General features: G+C 37.3%; 1 protein-coding gene across 2 annotated transcripts in view; it reads left to right on the top strand.

Moving 5' to 3' along the window:
* NELL1 (neural EGFL like 1) overlaps nucleotides 1–20,543 on the top strand; it is a 296,030-nt gene that overhangs the window by 84,874 nt on the left and 190,613 nt on the right. For both annotated transcript variants that reach the window (XM_074842236.1, XM_074842235.1), the window contains exons 11-12: nucleotides 271–370; nucleotides 9,654–9,782. In XM_074842236.1, coding sequence (XP_074698337.1) covers nucleotides 271–370; nucleotides 9,654–9,782 — 229 coding nt within the window. The remainder of the gene's footprint in view (nucleotides 1–270; nucleotides 371–9,653; nucleotides 9,783–20,543) is intronic.

Below are 20,543 nucleotides of genomic sequence, written 5' to 3'. Positions count from 1 at the left end.
GGTTTTTGGTGTGTTTGTGTGTGTGTTTGTTTTCCCTGCTTTGCTTTTCCCCTTTCCTTCAACTCTGGGCGTAGAAATGTCCAAGTAGATTACTTTAGTTTTGATGTTATGGTGTCATAATGATGTCATAAAGAATGAATTTAACTTGCTGCCGGCTAGTTTACCTGTATTGTTACTAGAGATTACCAGAGTTACAGATTGAAAAATATGTCATCATTGCCATTACACATGCTTTCATCAGTTATTTTTTAAAATGTTGTTTATTTTCAGAATGGAGTTTTAGTAAAAGTAACAGAGACTTGTCCACCATTGAACTGCTCAGAAAAAGATCACGTTCTTCCAGAGAACCAATGCTGCAGTGTTTGTAGAGGTAAGCCACAGACTATGCATGTTTGGAAGAAATATAAATTGGTGGTTCAATGAAGGGGATACACTGGAAGGAGCAGTTACTTTTTAATGAGATATTAGCTACCTCTATAAACCTTGAGTCTATAATTAGTGTTCATGTAAAACCAGTTTGTGATATTCCTTTGGGTAGAATACTTACCAGTTACACAGCTGTAATTGCTCTGAATTAGAGAGGGTGAGGGAGAAAAGGAGGAGTTGGGAGAGAAAGGGCCCAATATCTCTTAAGAATTCCCATTAGGAAGAAGTTACCTTTGAAAAAGATAATTTATGTTGCTTAATCTTACAACTGCACTGAATGTACAGGGTTTTGGAAAAGCTTTTTTAAGCTCTCTATTTTAAAATCACAACAACAATGTTAAAATTCCAGTATTTGGAGGTTGATTTAGATCTAAGCTCTCTCAGGACTCATTTATGAATTAAGCTGGGCAATTACAGAATAAAAATGAAAAAATAACCCTAGAGCCCGGAACCCCATTTTTCCTCCTTGCAGTGTGGTGTGGAGATACAGGTTCCTCTCGCTTGCTCCCTTTCAGCCCTGGTGAATCCTGGTTGCAATTTGGACCAGACTGAACAAGCCATAGCTAAAATCTTAGTTGAGGAAATCCCCTTAAATGAGGTATTGTAAGGCTAGAGAACTTGAACAAGCTTCTTTAAGTGTGTTGTCATCAGTGAGTTCTTGGGTGAGAGGTGTTAGAATAATTATTCCCTGTGTATTGTACCTCTGTTCCACACCTCTCCCTTGGTGCTGAGTCTCAGCTGAGCTTAAGGGGAGCCTGGTGTCTCAGAGCAGGACTTGAGTGTGAGCCTTTAGTGATGCACTTTAGAAATCTCAAGCAAGAGGTGTGCCAAATGAGCATTAGACATTGCCAGGCTTAGATGGTTATTGGGAGCTGCTGGACTACTTGTCTTGCCTGTGTGTAAATTCCTCCAGTGTCATTGTAGATGCCAATGAAGGGGCTCTGAATCTCTCTCTTAGCCAGTAAATATTAATTAATAAATATGCATAGTTAAATATTTACAAAGGCCTTGAACTTGCAAGCATATGCATGTGGTTGCAGGGGCCAGCACGTTTGAGACTGCTTGCTTGGATCATGGTCTAAGAATATGCACATTTATTTTTTTAAACAGTTTCTAGAAACATCTGTAACTACTTAAGCAAACACTAAATGCTGCTTCTTTGTCCCTCAGAGGGCTCGATGTCTTAATGATACTTCTTAACAGATGGCCCAGTTTGATGTACTGCAGTACTGAAAAAATTATCTTCGTTTCTTGAAAGCGTTAGAAATCTGAAAGCTTCGAAGTTGATGAAAGACAAGTTCTGTAATTATTCAGCTCTATATTATTGTTAATGATAGGTACTCTTTTTAGATATTCATCCCAAAACTGTTTTTATTATTTATAAAACAGCATGAATATGTATACTTATGTGATGGTCTCTAGAAGCAAAAGAAAGAATTGTACTTTCACTTCCTATGAATTTGGATACATGGTGCTTTCAGATGGATACATTAAGCTTCCACCTCAGTTCTGCTTTAGCTGACTGCTAAAACAGTACCACCTCCTCTTGTATTTCATCTTTGCTTTTTAAAATTCTTTTGAAAATTATGCTTAAAGATATGATTAATTTTGTCAACTTTACAAAGGCATAAATTGAAGTTCATGCTCCTAAATTGCTTTTTATCTCTTGAAGTAGAATATATGCTGCTTGACGCTTTTGCTTCAGTTGCACGCAACCCAAAGTGGTAGTGTATAATTTTATCGTATGTAGAGTGCTGGTGTTAAAAATAGAAATTTGTTCAGAATTCCATATTAGTATGGGCTTTGTCATGCAAACAGGTGCCTTCTGATACGGCAAGCAGGCCATAGTTTCTGGTCCTGTCCTGTGCCAATGTGCCCTTTACTGGGAAAGGATAGAGCGCTTCTCTGTTTTGCAATAATGACCTCTTTCAGAGACTGTATGCAGCTTTTATTGTTCAAACAAAAGTAGTGAGGAAGAAATATTGTAGTAAATATTGTCCTGAGTAATCAGAGCATTTACTGGAAGCCCACATGGATCGTTTGCACATCACGTGCAAATTTCACATTGTATGTATGATGATACAGATAATTCTTTGCATTAGCCCTTAGCTAGGCCTTTAGTTAGTCAACAGGATGATCAGTAAGCATTTACTAATAATGTTAAATGAGAACAATAATTCTATGTAATGTTTATCAGTGCATACTAGTGACTTGTAGGTTCTGGTTTTGTATCTGTTTGTGCTTTCTTTAGTATCTAGCTGTGGAAACAGAAAACTTCCACTGACTTTCATGTTCTGTAGAATTATAGAATACCTTTTGATGAATTGGGTAAGGGTAGGAGGTTTGCAGCTTGTGCTTTTCTAGCTGCAGCAAAGGAATTTGCATTTAATGAAGGGATAAATGTGGGGGATCAACAGAAGGAAAAAAATCAGAGAAATACAGAAACTTCATGGTGCTGTGGTATGAGATTGTACCCTCTTCAGGGATCTCTGTAATACCTACCACAATAATAGATAAGTGCCTAAAATAAAATAGGGTATGCAAGGCAAAAAATAAATCTGTGGTGTTTATGGTCATGGAAATTGTGAGTCAGCAAAGGACTGAGTTGAACACTGTAATGTACACAGCTGGCGGGCTTCCTAGATAGTCATTATTGTTTATAAATGGTTACAAAAGTAAAGACAGTAAATAGTACCTTTTCTTCTTCAGGTTTGCTACGTGAGTTTATAGTATGGCAAAAGGTAATATATTGCTAAAATCCAATTTCAAGATTTCAGTAAAACAATTGTATAAGGTGTACAGCAAGGCAGGCATAGTATGGAAGAACTGTGCTGTACAATGACAGCTATTTTTGTGATTTGTTGTACCTGAATGCAAAAATGGACCTCATCAGATCTGTATATAGAATCTATCCTTGAATGTCAGGTAGAGTATACCTAGTTTTTCCCTTCATCTGTGTGCTTCAATATAAATGTCTGCTTAAACTACGTGCTATTTTGTACTTTTCAGCAGGACAATATGGTATAATTAAGCTCACTTTTTAGGCTTCTAGAAATTCTGGTTAATTTTAAAATTTTACAGAGAATCATTGTGTAATAAAATGTATTTTTTAGTATTTTTTTTTGAGACTCACTCATTTTTCTTACAGCATGCCTGTTACATATTTTATAGCCCAGGGACAAATCTAATATCAAAAATAGTGTCATAAAAGTGTTTTATTGTTCCCTTTAGCCGTTTTTCTCCTCGCCAAAGACAGTGTATAATTTTGAAAGAGTGAATTTTTTCTCTTTTGAATGAGTGATTCAAATAAAGTTTCATGAGAGAATTTTTATGTTGTTGTGCTCACAATTTTAGTATGTAAGAATAGCCTTAACAGCCCTAGCAGTTTCAGTCATGCTCTCCTTAAAAGAGAGAGTGTGAGGAAATAATGAAGTAGTGAGCACTGTTAGGTTTCTGGAGAAAGTAGTTTTTATTTGCTGTCCTGTAATATGGTTTGCCTGATGGATTTAGATTGGCTGCTGATGCTGGTTGGCAGGAAGTGGAGAATCCTACTGATGGGCTGAAGTGTGCATTTTATGGCAGGGAACATCATTTAAGTCTAAAAATGGGGCTTCTGCCACCCTTATTTGTATTGCTTTGTTTTAAGGAGTTTTTTATTCTTTCAATTAGAGGATGAGAAGGCTCTTCAGTTACCATGTTTCTCATCTCTCCCTGTCTAGCTGTGAAACTGAGTTTTGCTTTTTCAGAAATCGAATGTTCCTCATTCACTGCTGTGAGGTATGAGTTATTTCAAGGTTTTAGATATATTAAGATTTAATGGAGGTTGATAAATATGAATTAGTTTATTTCTAAACATAGTTATAATGTTACTTAGGATTTAGAAGAGCTTTATATCTGAAAAAAAAAAATATAAGCTTGTTAGGCTGTGCCATACCATTATTCTAATGTGCACAAATAAGCAGTATGTAATAAGGTGTACATTGCTATAGCAGCTTGAAAGGATTTATGAAGCTACTGAGTTTTATGTCAGACCACTGAGTTCTGGGACCAGAGCCTCTGAAGGCGTAAAAGCTGCTGTTCAAAGTGCTTCATTGCTCATGACTCATTAAAAACAGATTCAGATCACGAAAGGGCATAATTGCTAGTGCAAATTTTATGACTTTTCCTATGACTTGTCCCCCAGATTTACTTTACACATTTATGTAGTAACTGTGGGGTTAAATCATAACAATAGTAAAGATTTTGAGGTTGAAATTACCTTGGACCTTTTGAACATTGCTAATGCTATTAATGGAAGCACCGTCAGCGTTCTTTTTAGGAGCCTCTGAAATATGAAATGTGGATTGCTGAAGGGTAGCTTCTTGAACAGCAAGAGTACAGGGGTTTTACAGTTTTGAAGGGAACAGCTAGGGATATTGTAAGAAGTACAGAAGGCGTTACAGATGTTATAAGGAAACCCTCAGAAAAATGAGGCACATCAGTGTTGCCCATAAAAAAAGTAGAAGAGATATGGATATAAGAGATCTTGATTCCAGCTGTAGTCTTGAATGAGTTCTTATATTCTTCAATCAATAATTAAGCCAATTTACCAAATATGTTAGGTGCTTAGGAAACTAGATGACAGCACAAAGTAGCTTAGCATGCTGCTCTGGAAAAGTGGATTCTGGGAACTGGAACCTGAAGATGTCAAGAAGCTGAGAAAAATAAGAGCAATGTTCAGCTGTCCCAAAATGGAATAAATGTTTAATTTTAGATAATCTGACTTGAGACCAGTAAGCCCTACCCAGTTGCGCAGTTCCCGATGCTGCAGAAGTGCTAGTTTTATATCTGCTAGCATGAAATCTGATCTTTTTCATGATTGTTTTAGAACATTTATTAATGGTCATTCTACAGTCAGAAGAAAGAAGTAAAAAGATACAAATATGTTCATAAGAAAAATTGGAACAAATGTTTCAGCAGCCTTGATAAAGGGAGAGAGTAATGTTATCAGAAATGTTTGGGGAAGGAGCAGAGGTCATCAGGCCCATCAAAAATCTAAACACACTCTTCAATATTTAATTCCCCTGTTGGTAAGGACTGAATTGTATCTTGAACATCTTGAATGACTTTGAAGGGCTGTTGTGCACATTTATGGCTATGTGTGTATGTGTGGGGAAAATGGTTTCTGACATCTGTTCTGAATGTGTTTATCTGTAATTTTAATTCATGCTCACTTGCCTTGTCATCTGTGTTGGCCTGAAATTAGTTTAGATTATCAGAACTATTTAAGATTTTGTGTGCTTCTGTCAAATCCTCTCCAATTGCCTGCTTGCTCAGATGTGATGATTCTATTTTAAGCCATTTCTTATATTTAGAGAAGAGCTGACTGTCTCAGATAAGACTTTGCTGAATATTCTGAAGTCTCAGTAATTCAGTTATTTTCACCTGGGCAATCAGAATGTATGCCCTCTACTCGCTGCCACCCATGGTTGAGATTCAGAGATCCCGCTGCAGTATCAATGGGTGGTTTTGCCATCTGTGTAGGTATTTTAAAGGAACCCTATAATCCATTTCACACCAAAGAATTAATAAAAATCAGATGTTTGCATTTTTTTCCATTCTGCTTGCTTGGGGATAAGTAATTGCTCCTGTGAATAGATTGATGTTTAAGTCAGTGCTTAAGTCTGTCCCTGTTTAGTCAGGAATATAAGTGTGATTGTTGCAGTCAGCGGCCCTGGGTGTATTCCTGACTGTTTTGTTGAATAGGAATGAATGAAAATATTTAGCTAAATTAGGTGTTGAATGTGTGAAGAATGCAGCTAGCTTATTTCTTCATGTTACAGTCCTAATATGAGGTGGCCTTTTATTTGCCAGAAGAGCCGGAAAAGCACTCAGACCCAATAAGAGCTAAGACAGAGTAGATAGCATTTTATTCCTTTCTTGCCTCCAAAACCCCAGCTGGGGAAAAGGCAGACCAGGGTCTAAGAAATGCAAGAGCCACCCTTCCTTGGTATGCACCTCTTGGCTCTTTTGAAGTGCTAAATGTGAGTCTTCACTGCAAAAGAAAAGTACATGGTAAAGCCTCTGATCCAATCAATGGTATGTCTACTCTGACAGAGGCACAGTGAACCCTTACTCTTCTGTACCGTCAAGTACGGTGGTTTTTTTTTCTGCTGGTTAACCTTAAATTATATTTGTTTTGTAAAAGCTTGGTGACATACCGTGTCGTAGCACCATGCATGGTCTTAACAGGAATGGCTTTCACTTTCCACTTAGAGAGGTATTGAACAAGTTTTCTGAAATTGAAGTTGGGTCACTTTTAGTCAGCATTTTTAAAAGGCAGGAAACAGTGTTTCACAGGTCTTATAATAATAAATGCCAAAGCAATCTAGAGATGTAGTGGGTGTTCTATCATTGTGTATTCCTAATGAGAGGAGAACAATGAAAAGTTCTTTAGAGCCTCTAATTATGCAAGTTACAGAACTGGAGTGTTACTTATTTTCTTCTATGTTCTTTTAACAGCCTTCAAGCTTGAAAACATAAGAAAGAATCTGATTCTGAATGGCGACAGTTCATATTTGAGATGATAACAAGGGAACAAAAGCAATACAGTTTTTTTCCAGAGAATTTTTTAAAAAAGGTGACAGCTCTAGCAGTACAAAGTGGATAGTTAGGGTAGTCATCATATCTACTGATGATTTCTGAGGTGGCAAATAGTGAAAAATTTGTAGGGCTATGGTGTGATATTGAAAACTAATCAGCAGCTTGTGCTTGGGAGAAAGTGCTATTAGAGAAGAGTGGCTGATCTGGGACTTGGGACTTATGATGAAAGTTAACCATGAGAAGCCACCCCTTTGGCTAAGTGTGTTAAATTGGCTGTAAACTGATCACAAGGTAAAATGTTGACTCCCTGGGATAAAAAGAGCCTAGAAACAAAAGTTTTTTGATGCAGAATGTTGTATAAGGACTATTGTAACTAAAACATGCTGAGAAAGGTGAAATATTTTTTACAGCTTTGGATGAAAGAGAAACATAAATAAATTTTAAAAAATATCCTAAGACAGTAGTAACAATTCACACTAAATTAAAATGTAGTATTTTTATAGTACCTAGCTTAATACACTGATATGTTACATGGGTTCTGAGTAGTAGTATTCACCAATAATAATCAAATATAAAACTAATACTGTGTATGAGTTGAAAGGAGAATTATTATTATTATAAAGAAGCATCCTAGACTAGGATGTCATAGTCTTAGGGGAAACAGTGACAAAGAAAATGTTATAAGACTTGTCTCTTGGGTATTATCTAGAATGCCAACAGAATAGTAATCCTGATTGGGGAGTGTAAATTAGATGCTGAATGGGTAAGTCTGGGGAGAAGGGTTCCAGTGTTCAGCTTTGATTATAATTACAAAGGCAAAAATGATAAGTCAAATACTGTGATTGCATAAATGGCTAAAGGAATGTAACTGCGCCCTTTTTTACCAGTATAAAATGTACCCAGGCTTGACAAGGCTGTATCTGGGATACTTGAGTGGTTTTTACCAGACTGTGAAATGAATGAAGACTAGAAGGGATATCTGCAATTTTCATTAGTGGAGTTGGTTCTTTTTTGCAAGCTGGACTACAATGAAAGAATGAGCCAGCTGAGCACAAGGAACTTACCTTGGTTGTTAATAAAATTAATCTGAAGTTTAAGTGTAGAGTTGGATGTTGACACTGAGAAAGCGTCCTCCTTGCTAACAAGAGTCACATTTTTTAAAAAATGACCTCACAACCCTATGTTAGATGATCAGATTCATAAAGTTGGAGTGCACTAAAATGACAAAACCTGAGTTTTAAATTACTAGATGACTGAAGCGCATGTTTAGAAACAAATAAAAAAACCTCCCAGTGAACAGCTTCAGGATTAGCCCTATGAAAATTTGCTTACTGTAGATGAAAACCATATTTGGTATAAGCTAAAGCCTTCTGAAGTTCCTTAAAGAATATCAAAGCAAGGGATATGAACAAAGATCTGAATCTGACATTTAGATCTTAGAAGTCCAGGTCATCTTTTTCTTAGCTGTCTTTAGGGGATGTCAGGTCTAAGTTTAGAATCAGTGAACTAGAACTTTTAGTTTGCTCCTTTATGACTGGGCAGAATTGGCAGAAACTATTCTTGTATTTATGTAAGTGCAAGTTGGAATACAAGTAGCTGATGGTATGTCTGGATTTCGTTGGTTTCCCTCCTTCTAGGAAAGAAAATCCAGAAAAGATAAGAATTACCAAAATGACTGTTTATATATCTCAGGCAAATAGAAATTGATTCTTGGATATTAATAGCAAAAAATCCATCAAAAATACACCAATGGGGGAAAAAAAATACCCAGTTGTCAGATTCTGGAAGGTATTTAGTTATCTCCTACAGTATTCCCAGTGTTCCAGAGTGCCTTTAAAGAGATAAAGTTGCAATTACTTTGACTTTAGACTTCAGCAGAGAGAGATTTTGACACATCTTTGAGAAATACTGAAAATCAGGAAGAAAGAACTTCAGCCAGTTGTGCCTTTATAGAAGAAAGTGGAAAAGTTCATCATATTTGTAGAAATGACTTTGTATGGAATAAAAGAAACTGTTCACAAAGAAGCTACTCAGAATTTGTGTCAAGGAAAAAGGAGAGATTAATAAAAATTCTCCCTTACAAAACATGACGCATGGATTAATTATAAACTGTAGAAACAATCCAGCTAGTTTTTGATGACAGAATTACAAGGCAGTGCATGAGGTTGTTTTGACTACCCGTAAAGTTTTGTGTTCTAATGCAACGTGTCATTTTTGCTCTTTCAAAAGCATGCTTGATTATGCATATTAAGAGAACTGTAAAGGATTTTTTTTATATTAAACTTTGTTATCCTTTTAGTGTAAGTTAGTATTACACTTCTTGGCTATTGGAGATAAGGTGGCATTTTATCCTACGTGGGTTCAGTAGAAGACTAATGTATTGTCGTGGCTTCCTGCTTTGAAGTTGTCTTTTCTCCTGACTACAACTAGTCATACAAATACATTTTTGAATGAAATGGTTTTGCTGAGAACGGATTGATGGAGGAATCCAAAAAGGCTGTGTGCACCAGATAGGTTTATAGAGAGAATTTCTGGGATGTAGCATGCCAAAGTTTTTCAGAGTAATACAGTCAATGTAAATATTAAACTTGAATATCTGAAATGAACATGTTTTAATACCAGGTTGCATGTTCCTTGTATTTCAGGCCATAACTTCTGTGCAGAGGGACACAGATGTGGTGAAAATTCAGAGTGCAAAAACTGGAACACAAAAGCTACTTGTGAGTGCAAGAATGGTTATCTGTCTGTCCAAGGGGACTCTGCGTATTGTGAAGGTAAACAAAATATTCAAAGACCTGTCCCATTAACAACCTACTCAGAAACATAGCATTAAATAAATGATTGATGAATTAATTTAATTGCAAAGTTCAGTTTCATGATGGCGAACATCGCAAGGGCCCTTTGTGCGTTCATAAATATGGATTGAAGATTACAAAGGGTGCTGGACCTTCAGGTTACCTATCTGTGGGCACATGTTATTGTTGAAGTTGTGCCTTGCCACAGCTGGTGGTGGTCATGCTGTCGTTAGAATTTTTAAAACATCATTTTTCACACAATAGCACCTTCCTTCTAAAATGTTTTTTGGAGAACAACATTTTTATAAGATGCATTAATTTAGTAAGTGGGAATTCTGCTGACATTTGTGAGAAAGGTAAGTGTGGAGGTGGGCTGAGGCTTGAATATAGAAATGATGATCCACAGTCCTTCCTGAAGTACTTCTGTGGGCCAGGTACTTTACAGAAATGGTTTTCCTATGATACAAGAGAGACCTATTTCTTAGAAGAGTGTAGCTGAGGTACTTCTGTTGATGTATTATTCCATCACAGGAATGAATGCAATGGGGCATTATTCTTTTTGCTTCTCAGTGCTTCCTAGAGCTTGCTGTTATTTGTAGCTATGATGTACTTATTAAAAACTAAATTGATGAATCGCCATATACCACATTCCTTCCTGCCTTTGCATTGTGGGTGTGGTTTTTTGTTGTTTTGGGTTTTTTTTATGCTTTTGTACATCAGGGTGCAATATTTAATCTTTTGGCCATTGTAGGAAGTTTTGGAACTACTTTGTAAAAAATATTTCCCTAGATTCTCTATCCAGTAGTACTGGTGATGGAAGGGAGGTGGCATTTTTGACAAGCTGTTAAAATATACTGTAAGAATTGGAAGGCAGGATGAAAGAATAAAAAGACATGCATGGACTGGGCTTAAATAATCTCGCTTTCATAAAAAGACTTTTTAGTGTATGTGAACAGGACTGCTTTAAATAGCAGTTTATAAAGCTGTTCAGTAAATTGCAACTATAAATCCTATGTCAGTTGTCTACAAACAAAAACTTGAGTCATCCTATATATGCACTTTCAAATGACTGGGAAAATACACATTTCTTCTTAAAGGTTAGGCAGCAGATATACTGTATATAGAAAAATCTTCTTGTACAAAAAACTGTGAGAAGAGCTGCTTTGTAGGTACTGCAAGGAATACTCAGAAATCAGAAGACAGTATCAAGGCTCTTCAGCAGCTATGATATAGAATCCAGTATTTGTTCTTTTTTGCTGTTCTAAATAAAATCAGTGCTTAGTGTTTTTATTCACCTAGTAGCAGACTGCCCCTTTTTTCCTCTATGGAAAAAATTTAAACAATTTGACTCAAATAATTTTGGAGATGTTGGCAGTGCATTACTGATAGTGGTGGAGAAAGAACTCTTTTTGAAGAAATTACCAGGAATTGCAGCATACCTGGTCTGTGTTGCATTAAAGTGCAAATCAAATCTCTGAGTTTTGTGCATGTAGGTGAAACATGAGGGAACAGAACACAACTGCTTTTGCTGCCTGAGACCATGGGATAGATGAGAGACGTGCTTTCTGCGTGTTGTGAAATTATAAATTTCCTAGCTGGAGAGTAGTTATGAGTAGGGAAGAGAAGGGGAACTGCAGACTGACGAATCGATTAGCTGACTCCTTTCAGCCCTGTGAAGAGCTTCCTTTTGCTCTTCAGAACAGCTTTCTGCAAAATTTCTTTCTATGCCTCTCTAACTTCGTTTCTCTCATCTATGTGTTTAATCTGCTAAAAAGAAACATTTCATAGTTGGCTGTATAACATTCTCAAATGCATGGTGAAGCTGTGATTTAAATAAATTATGTCAAAGGCAAGTATCTGAAGGTACAATTTGGCAGGATGTTGGTATAGTATAGGGGTGGATTTTTTTTTTTTTTGGTGGAGTTTTGGATTTCTGTGTGTACTGTGTAAGAGTTAAATCTGCAAAACACCTGAACAGCAAGTAGTAAACTTACAAGACACCTGTAGAAGCAAGGAAGATGCTGTTCTCAGCTATAGTTCTGAATTTGTCTTCATCATTCCTAAGCCTTTAAACTTAAAAGACATGTAAGATTATCATTTCCTCTGAGATGGCAAGGTTAAACTGTTTCATACTTGTGACATGTGCTGGTAAGTGACACCTTAGTTCAGAGTGCTCCAGATCATTAACTTGGAGGTTTCCAGATTTCTCATCTCTTCCAGTGTATTTGAAGGACTTGCGTGTGTGAATTCTAATGGATGGTATTATTTTGCCTTACTTATGTTCTTACTGTTATTTCTGCTCATTCTTATTCATGCAGTTTTATCTTGCTGGACCTTATGGCATCATTTTGATCTTGTAAGATTTTTGAAGAATTGTATTTTCATCTGCTTTGCTTTTTGACATGTATTTGTATCTTTTTTTTAAGAATTCATATTCACATTTGCAGTATGGCGGAAAAAAATTAAAAAGATTCTAACTGTTGTCAGAGAGTTGGCATCAGCACATTTGTAAAATAAATAAAACCTGAGAGGCTTTTACTATTCATTCTCAGTAACTACTTTTCAAGTAGTTAGCAGCTCCTCATGTCAAAATACACATATAGAATAACCACTCACTATATGTGTTTCATTTTTGAAATAACATAGATGTGTTTAGGAAAGACAGTTTCTGAAAACAAACAAGTAAATGAAGCTTGTCATGAATGAAGGAGATACGTGGAGGTTCTCTGAGTTCTGTAAAAGCATTGTATTTCAATTAAAAACAGAAAAGTCAGGGTTGTTTTTTTGACATCTGCCTACTTGTCTGACATTTGCCTACTTGTCTTGCACATATGAGACATAATTAGAGCATTCATCATTTGCAGAGATACGTATAGAGATATTTCTATTAATCGTGTTGACTGAGATTTAACTACTGATGGGGATACTTGGGCACAAGTGTTGAATCAGTGTCCATTCGTCTCTGTCACCTATGCATGGATAAATTCTGGGAACTGCACAAGTAGCTAGCAAGTCCAGTGTCTGAAGGATGCAAGCATTCAAGTTGTAGCAGTGGGTACACGCTTGCAGCTATGACTTTTTAGCACATGACATGTGAGCACTTGTGTTGAGGGCTGAAATTTGCATGCGTGAGAGTTACAGATGACTCAGCAGTTCGGTGGCAAAACCAGGACCAAAATGGGGATTTCATTTGAGTCTCATGCTGATTCTTCCAGACGTGTTATGTGATGCGTACGACAGACCTGCAAATACTCTGTGCTTCTTCAAAGACCGAAAACTCCACAGTCTGTGACTACTTCACAAATACTAATAGGACAGTCTGCATAATGTAAGCTAAGAGACAGGAAGGTGTCAGCAAATGGAGAGTCTGAGGCTCAGAGATGAAGTAGGAAAAATCACACCAAATCAGCTGAAAGTCAGGCTTGTTGCTAGCATGATTATCCCCACTTCCTAGATGCTAACAGGCAGAGAGCCATCTCTTCTGAAAAAAAATTGGTGTTATATATTATATATACAGAATTTTCTGCTATATATTTCACAGTGAAGAGCAAAAGCAGAATAATTTTTTCCTGCCACATTTCAGTTCTGCATTCTTTATTACCTTTTTAGCTTGAAACATTAACAGCCCTTTTCTACCTGTAAAGTTATGTTTGTGCAAAAGTGGTCGTTACCTAATTGTTGTTGCTCTCTGATTCATTGTGAGAGATGTTTAAATCTGAATCTCACAGTTAGGATAAATGCCTCTTCTCCACTGACATGAGTGCACGAAACAAGAAAATTACTATTAACCTTCAGTCCTTCATACACAATTACTTTGTGCCCCCAAGAAACATCTCGTAGAAGTGATACAGTAGCATACCACGAGATGTCTTGTCATGTTACACAGCATGTGCTTAACCAGTGTCACCAGAGAATGTTCCTGTGATAATGTGGACCAAGGATCCATTGTCTAAAGTGGACCTACAAGATTAATATTCTCATTGTATGATTATATTGTAGGACGTGCTTTCCGTATATACCTAATTAGGATGACATGCTCTCTAGGATGTCTTCCAGCTGTTGATATAGAGACTGTAAACAGGCTGTGTGAACCTGAGTTGGTCTTTTAGGAGCAGGTAACAAAATAAAGCTATTTTACGAGAATATAAAAAACCCAAACACCTCCTCTGGCAGAAGCAGTCTGTTAGGCAGTGGTTAGGACAACATATCTTGGGTGCATCTGCTTTGCCCTCAAAGAGGCCAAATGTTCTGAGGCTGAATGGAGTGTTGAGAATGCCTCATATTGGCTTTTTTTTCTTTTCTCTCCTTTACTGGTAAAGTTGCATTGGTTAATAGTGACAGGAGAAGATCTGTGAAGAATATATTTCTGAGATTAATTCAGGCAGTAGAGTTAGTTTCCTTACAAAACCTGACCATTGAGGTCACCTTAGTGCTGTTACTCCAACTTAAGGAGTTAATGAATTAAATGTCTTAATATTTGTGAAAAATATTCCCATTTTTTGTCCTGGTAGAATGCTTCAGAGCCACTTGTGACTTTCATTCAGAAGCAACTTGACTAAGTCACTCCTTCCCTTCTGTGCTCCAAGCATGTTATTTTAATTTGTTGTTAACAAATTATTGTTCATTTCAAAAAATGTCACGTAAGCTATGAAATACTAGCCAAATTCAGAAAAACTTGCTCCTTTTATAGCATAAGGAAGAGTTATGATGATTTAACTGGGCTGACAGATTTTAGGGAGATGGCATGAAGATGAATGAAAGCCTTGGGAGAAGACTGAGTACTCGTTTGCCCCTGAGCATGGCCCGAAGCATGCAGCGTGGACAGACCAGGCCAGCTGTCTGCTTGGTGTGCCATACCACCGTACCATGGTGTGCCGTACCACCGTGCCATGGTCTCCTGTAGCTTCTGCTCCTTTGCCAGGCGTCCAGTCTCCCTCTCCGACAGCCTGCTACTGCACATGGCACCAGGAGAGCTGCAGGCAGGTGGTGCCATTAGGGTTAGAGACATCTCCAGGACAGAGTGGGAGCTGTGCTTTCAGGCCAAGACCTCTGAAGACAGACTAGATAAAGCTTTGTATCTCACTCACCTGACAATAAAATTCAAAGGCTAATATTTTTCTTCCTCCTCTTTTTTTTTTTTTTTTTTGTCTGTTTTATGTATTTTGATTTAGAGCTCTGCAAGTTATTTGTCTCGGTATTTGAGCTTGTGAAGCAAGAGATCCCATTCTTACTTATCTTAGATCTGTAGAACAATATTATTTCCCAACACAGGAGTGTTGGTTAACTTATGTACATAAGGCTATCAAGCTCTCAAGCTGAGAGAGAGTAAGCTTGGAACCTCAGCATTCTGCTGCTAGTTATTTTAACAATAAAACCATGTTTAATTTCCTTCTAATTTGAATGTTCCAGACACATACAGTGGTCTTTTACTGCTTTCTGTTTCTTTTCCTTTGAACTTGATGTCACATGTAGTCAGGAAGTTCTTTACTGAAAGATAGGTACATAAATATGTTGAAAAATTCTGTTCTGAAGATACATTAATGTAGGTTTAGTCAGAAAATGTTTTCTGAAAGTTATATAGAGAAAGTAATTGCAAAATGCAGAGGAAAAAAGGTGTTTTTTCCATTGTCACAGAAATCAGGAAAAATTAGCCTTTTAAGATTAATGATTTAGTTCCAAATGCAAAGACCTTGCTATCAGCATGCTTTAATGAAAAACAACAATAAAAGTTTACTTCTGTTACAAAACACAGAGGAACAAGAATATTTTTCATCATACAATGTGGCTTCTGTTATGGTTCTGAAGATGAGAGCGCTTCATAAATCTTACCTCTAATGTGTAATCCTTTGATTCATCACATCCTGTATGTAAATAGCTGTTTAGTGTGCAGAGCTTTTCAGGAGCAGTTTAAGCAGAAAAAGAATAAACCCAGTCCTGCATGTGGCCTTCAGAGTAAAAGTCTGCTGGCAGTCCACTGAGTTTCCACAGCTGATGTTTTTCTTGCTGTGTAAAATAAGTTGAATTTTGTTGAATTTTTCCCTCCTCCTCTGTAGTTATTTCATTGCAGCTGTTCTAATTTCACTGCGTTGTGGCTTGGGAGGCAACATTAACATTATGTGGTATCATATAAACCTTCTGTGTGGCAGTGATGTATGCCTGTGGTTTTGGATGGTGTCCGTTGACTTGACTTCTGGGTCAGCTTTTAATGATAATCCTTCTGTTCTCGAAAAACCTGCCTCATAAGATGTCCATATTTCCCGCAGTCAGTCACTGTATACTATAATAAACATGTTCTGTGCTGCACAGCTGTACATATATGCATACTGGATACTTAAGAAATTACCTAAAGTTAAGAAAATGGGACAAATGTTGATGGGAAATGACTATGTTCCTTGCAAATGCATTGAATTTTTCTCTATGCTGAAACCATAGTAAAGAGGAGGGCAGGAGAAGAATCTGAAAATGTTACAGTCAAGATCATCGTGTCTGCTGCAAAGACTACCTCGCTGGCAGCGTTTCAGTTGGAACCAAGTCCTCACATGGAGACTTACCCGCCCCCCCAACCCACCCCCTATGCCAAAAAACCCAAACAAACAACTCCCCCACCCCCTTCTAATAAACACTTGACTTGATGCCAGGTTGGGTTTTTTTTAAAAAGTTCACAGTTTCTTTGAAACACACTACTTTTTAAGACTTCAGTTACCTGACAGCGTCAATTTTAAACTTCCACTGATGTATGTAATCCTGTGTATCGGTGGAAGTCCCTTCTGTTGGTGATTATGATGCAAACAATACATTTGTCCTGCTTACTGTTTTCATAGAGAAAGACTTTGTATTTTAAATTGCTGCCTTAACCATTACATGAACTCTGTTTCATAATCACAAGGCAGGCACTTGTCAGTCAATCTCCTGCATTTTGTGAGTTTATGGACTTTAATAAATGAGACTGCAGTTTCCTTGGGCTGTGAGCTGCTAGTGGAGGAGACTGAATTAAAACCAAAATAGAACCTCCCCTTGCCAAGTAAGTGCATACATTAAAAGGCCAAGATGATATACTTGCTAGTGGACAGAAAGTTGTCAAACAAAATGTTAAAATTTTTATACTAAGAAGATTGAGGAGCTTGTTGGAAAATTATGTTTATGCCTTATATGGCTCTGGATGTATTTATCTGTGTTATCAAAACTGCTTTTATATTTATAAGGAAATTTGTTTAAATTCATGTTCCAACTACCAAACCCTGGGAAGTGAAATAATGTGCCATCCCCTGGAGTAACTTTAGTTCTTTTGGTGTAATGTCATGCTGAGATTTATATGAAAATAAATTTTAATTTCTAATAAGGTAACCATATGTTTTGGAGTTGTTGTAATAAGGTGTCATAAATAATTATGGCTCCAAAGAAATTCAGCCTTGCAACTGTCAGTTCTTATGTTAGTAACTTGCATTTGAATAGTTTATAATCATTGCTATTAAAGGAAAAGAACCTCTCCACCCCTCCAGAATGGCAATGAAAATCCTGCTCTAAGGCTGTTGAGATTTTCGTACACATGGAGGGATTTGGGATGCTGTCGCCCCTTCAACAAATGCTCTTAAATGTTAGGGTTGCATTCTTCAGAATTGTATTGGACGTAATTTGACATCTCACATATAAAGCATTGCTTTTTACCTTTTGTCATTTGCCAAAAAGAGACTGATCATTTCTAACACAAAATGAAACAATACTGGCCTAGTTCACCGTCTGTCTTCACTATCTCTCCAATCTGTATTTGTGCTCAGCCTCCATGATCTTGAGAACGGTCAGTGTTAGGTTTATGATTGGACTAGATGATCTTCAAGGCCTTTTCCAACCTAGATGATTCTGTGATTCTGTGATTCTGATTCTTTGTGCGCACGTTTCAGATTTGGGGGCAGGGTGCATTTGTGTATTTTTGACTTTGTGGAGGAGGGGTGGGTAGGAGCAGAGATGGAACGGACTGCCTCTCTTTAGGCCAGCCTTTCTAGGAGGTGACTTAGAGTTTATGAGTGACTCCTAAACTGCACTTTCACTTCTAACTACTTTTTACAAATAGAACTTTTATCTCATTTTTAGATGGGTTAAAGAAAAGCCCAGTGACATGTTGTTGGCTACTAATTGTGGCAGAATCTGAATAAAAGCTAACAAGTAGGAGGAAGAATTATTGTATGTTCTTTCTGGGTCAGCATCTTATCATGGATACCATTATCTTTATGCTATAGCAACCCTTATAGCAAATTGTTCCCATTGCATGTTTCAGCACTGAAAGAGGGAGAAATCCATTCAATAAATGGTGACATGATATGTATGTGCTACTCCTTGTGAGCAGAAAGTGCTCTTGCTGCTCTTTACTCATTAAGCCCTTATATCGATTCTGATATTGCCAAAATCTTCCTCAAGTTATGACACAGTATAGCTCCTGTCACATTTCTGCTGACATCAATGAAGAAGAGAAAAATTTGGAACAGTTCATATTGGAGTTGTGGCAGTTTAGACCAGGGAAGTGTTTGCAGCAAAGCAAAGGAAAAAAATCTTGAGTTGCTCTTGTAGTGGTGATCAGAAGTTTGCTTGTGGTTGAGCTGGACTGTAAAATGCCGAGAAATATTTGCGTATAATGAGGAAGTTTTGCTTGGACTGCCTACCAGTACTTTTATACATGTTGCTAAAAATTGCACACTTAGCCCTTCACACTTAGAGGTTGAGGTGTTGAGGTTTTGCCCTTTTCAAAATCTGGAGCCTAACTAGAATTGTTCTAAAAATGACATATGTCTGTGTATGCATATATGCAAAATGGTGTTTTCCTACTGCAGCACAAAAGCCTTTAGTTACCCAGAATCTGACAGAATAGCGTCTTTCTCGAGGGCCTGTGAAGTTCAAAAGGGGGTTGGAATGGAAAAGCTCCAGAGGCAACTTCCAACATAAGTTTTTTTTTGTGATTCTATTATCTCTTATCCTGTACTGTGTTTTGCGTTGAGAGTGCTGGAGGGACATTAGGTATTGTTGACTCTCTGTGGCTACCTTTTGCGGTGCTTGGGAATGCAGAGATGGAAACTGTTTTGCATAGTTGTAAGTCTTGAAATGAGAAAAAGGTAATGTCTTTTAAATGCTGGTACTTGTAAACATTTTTTCAGCTACTTGAAAGAAATTTGATGTGCGGTTTTGATGCTCAAGTTGTCTCTCCATTGCTATTAAAGAATGACTTTGGGGGCATGGAATCCCTTGTCCAAATGGAAGTTCTCAGAGCCAATTTTTGGATAACCTGTTGTATTTGGCTTCACTGTGACCATGTGAAAATGCATGTTGTAAATGATGTCATCTACCTGCTTCAATGTCTGTGCTGGCAATATGCTAATAGAACAGCAGATCCACGTTCAAGGCTGTCTAAATGTAAGTATAAGGTTGTCATGGGCAGGTCAGAAGAGGGAAGGATGTGCACTTGTCCTACAGCAAGATCTATTACAAATTGAAATGAACATCCCCCATCCCCCCCATCATTTTTGGGAACACAGGAAAAGTCTTGATTCACTAGAGGACCCATGTGAAGGACTTAGAGGACTCTGATCTCAGCCTAGTGAGGTAATGGATGCAGTGAAGTATGTGTAGAAAATAATGTTGTTCAGGTTTGTGTATAAATGTTAGGGACCTTGGAAAAAAATAGCATTAAACTCATCAGGAACTGTTCTCATTGCTGTGGTGTGTCAAAGAAATTTTTTAAAAAAAAATTTTTTTTAACCCTTTAAGCAGTTTCAGCTGCTTCTGTACAAGTGGGTCTCAGGCTCTGGTGCTTCTTGAACAGATGCTGAGCTCTAAGCAGGTAGGGATCCTGTGGGACACAGTGGCACTTTGCCTGGCGACGAAGCTTCAGCACTGCATCCTGGGAGAAGGTAACAGAGATGAATGCTGCTACAAAGATGGTGAAAATGAAAGACTAGGGCTTTGGGGAGCCAGGAAACTTATGGTGTACAGGGTCCATAATATAGGCCACAAATACAGCAGCTTTGCTGCATCCAGAGAAGGACATTTAGCAGATGTTAATCAAGTGTATGATTAAAATTAAAGGCTTTGCTCTACCTAAAGTTAGTTGTGAAATAAAACCAAAAAAAGGGCAACAAACCAAACAACTATCCCCTTCTCCCCACAACTGTTAATTTTTTTTGGAAACTACCGAATGAAATTAAGTTTTTATCCTTCAGTCAAAAAAACCCCAACCTAAATGGAAGGATCATCTGATTTCTCATAAAAATATTTATTTTTTACTATTTTAATAGAAAATGTGTTTTGCCCTTGGTGATAGCATAACTGGAGGCTGTTCCAGTAAATATTATCTATTGCCTTTTTCCTTACGTGTATATATTTTGTTTCCAGTAGATGGAAAAACAAAATTGGTTCTAAAAGTACAAGATTCTCTAAATCCATGACAAATGTCCGTTTATATTGATACATTTTTTCCCGCAAGATTTAGTAAGCGACTTACTGATACGGTTCTGGGTATTCAAAACTAATGTGCATATAAAAACAAAGTACAAAAGTTGAGAAATAATTGCAAGAGACATTATTGCTAACCTAAGGCTTTGCTATATGCTTAACTCTCTACTTTCTTTTTAGGATTTCAGCATGCATATTTTGCATCCTTTTCTGGCATTTCTCCTTATGGCTTCTGTTCAGATTAATTTGGAATTGAGTTGTACGTCGATTGTACAGGGTGTGTCTGTATGAAGTACTATCTAT

This window comes from Strix aluco, chromosome 16, assembly GCF_031877795.1.
Source record: "Strix aluco isolate bStrAlu1 chromosome 16, bStrAlu1.hap1, whole genome shotgun sequence".
Classification (NCBI taxonomy): Eukaryota; Metazoa; Chordata; class Aves; order Strigiformes; family Strigidae; genus Strix; species Strix aluco.
The sequence above is the reverse complement of the archived record's forward strand: the minus strand, read 5'-3'. Positions and strand labels throughout refer to the sequence as shown.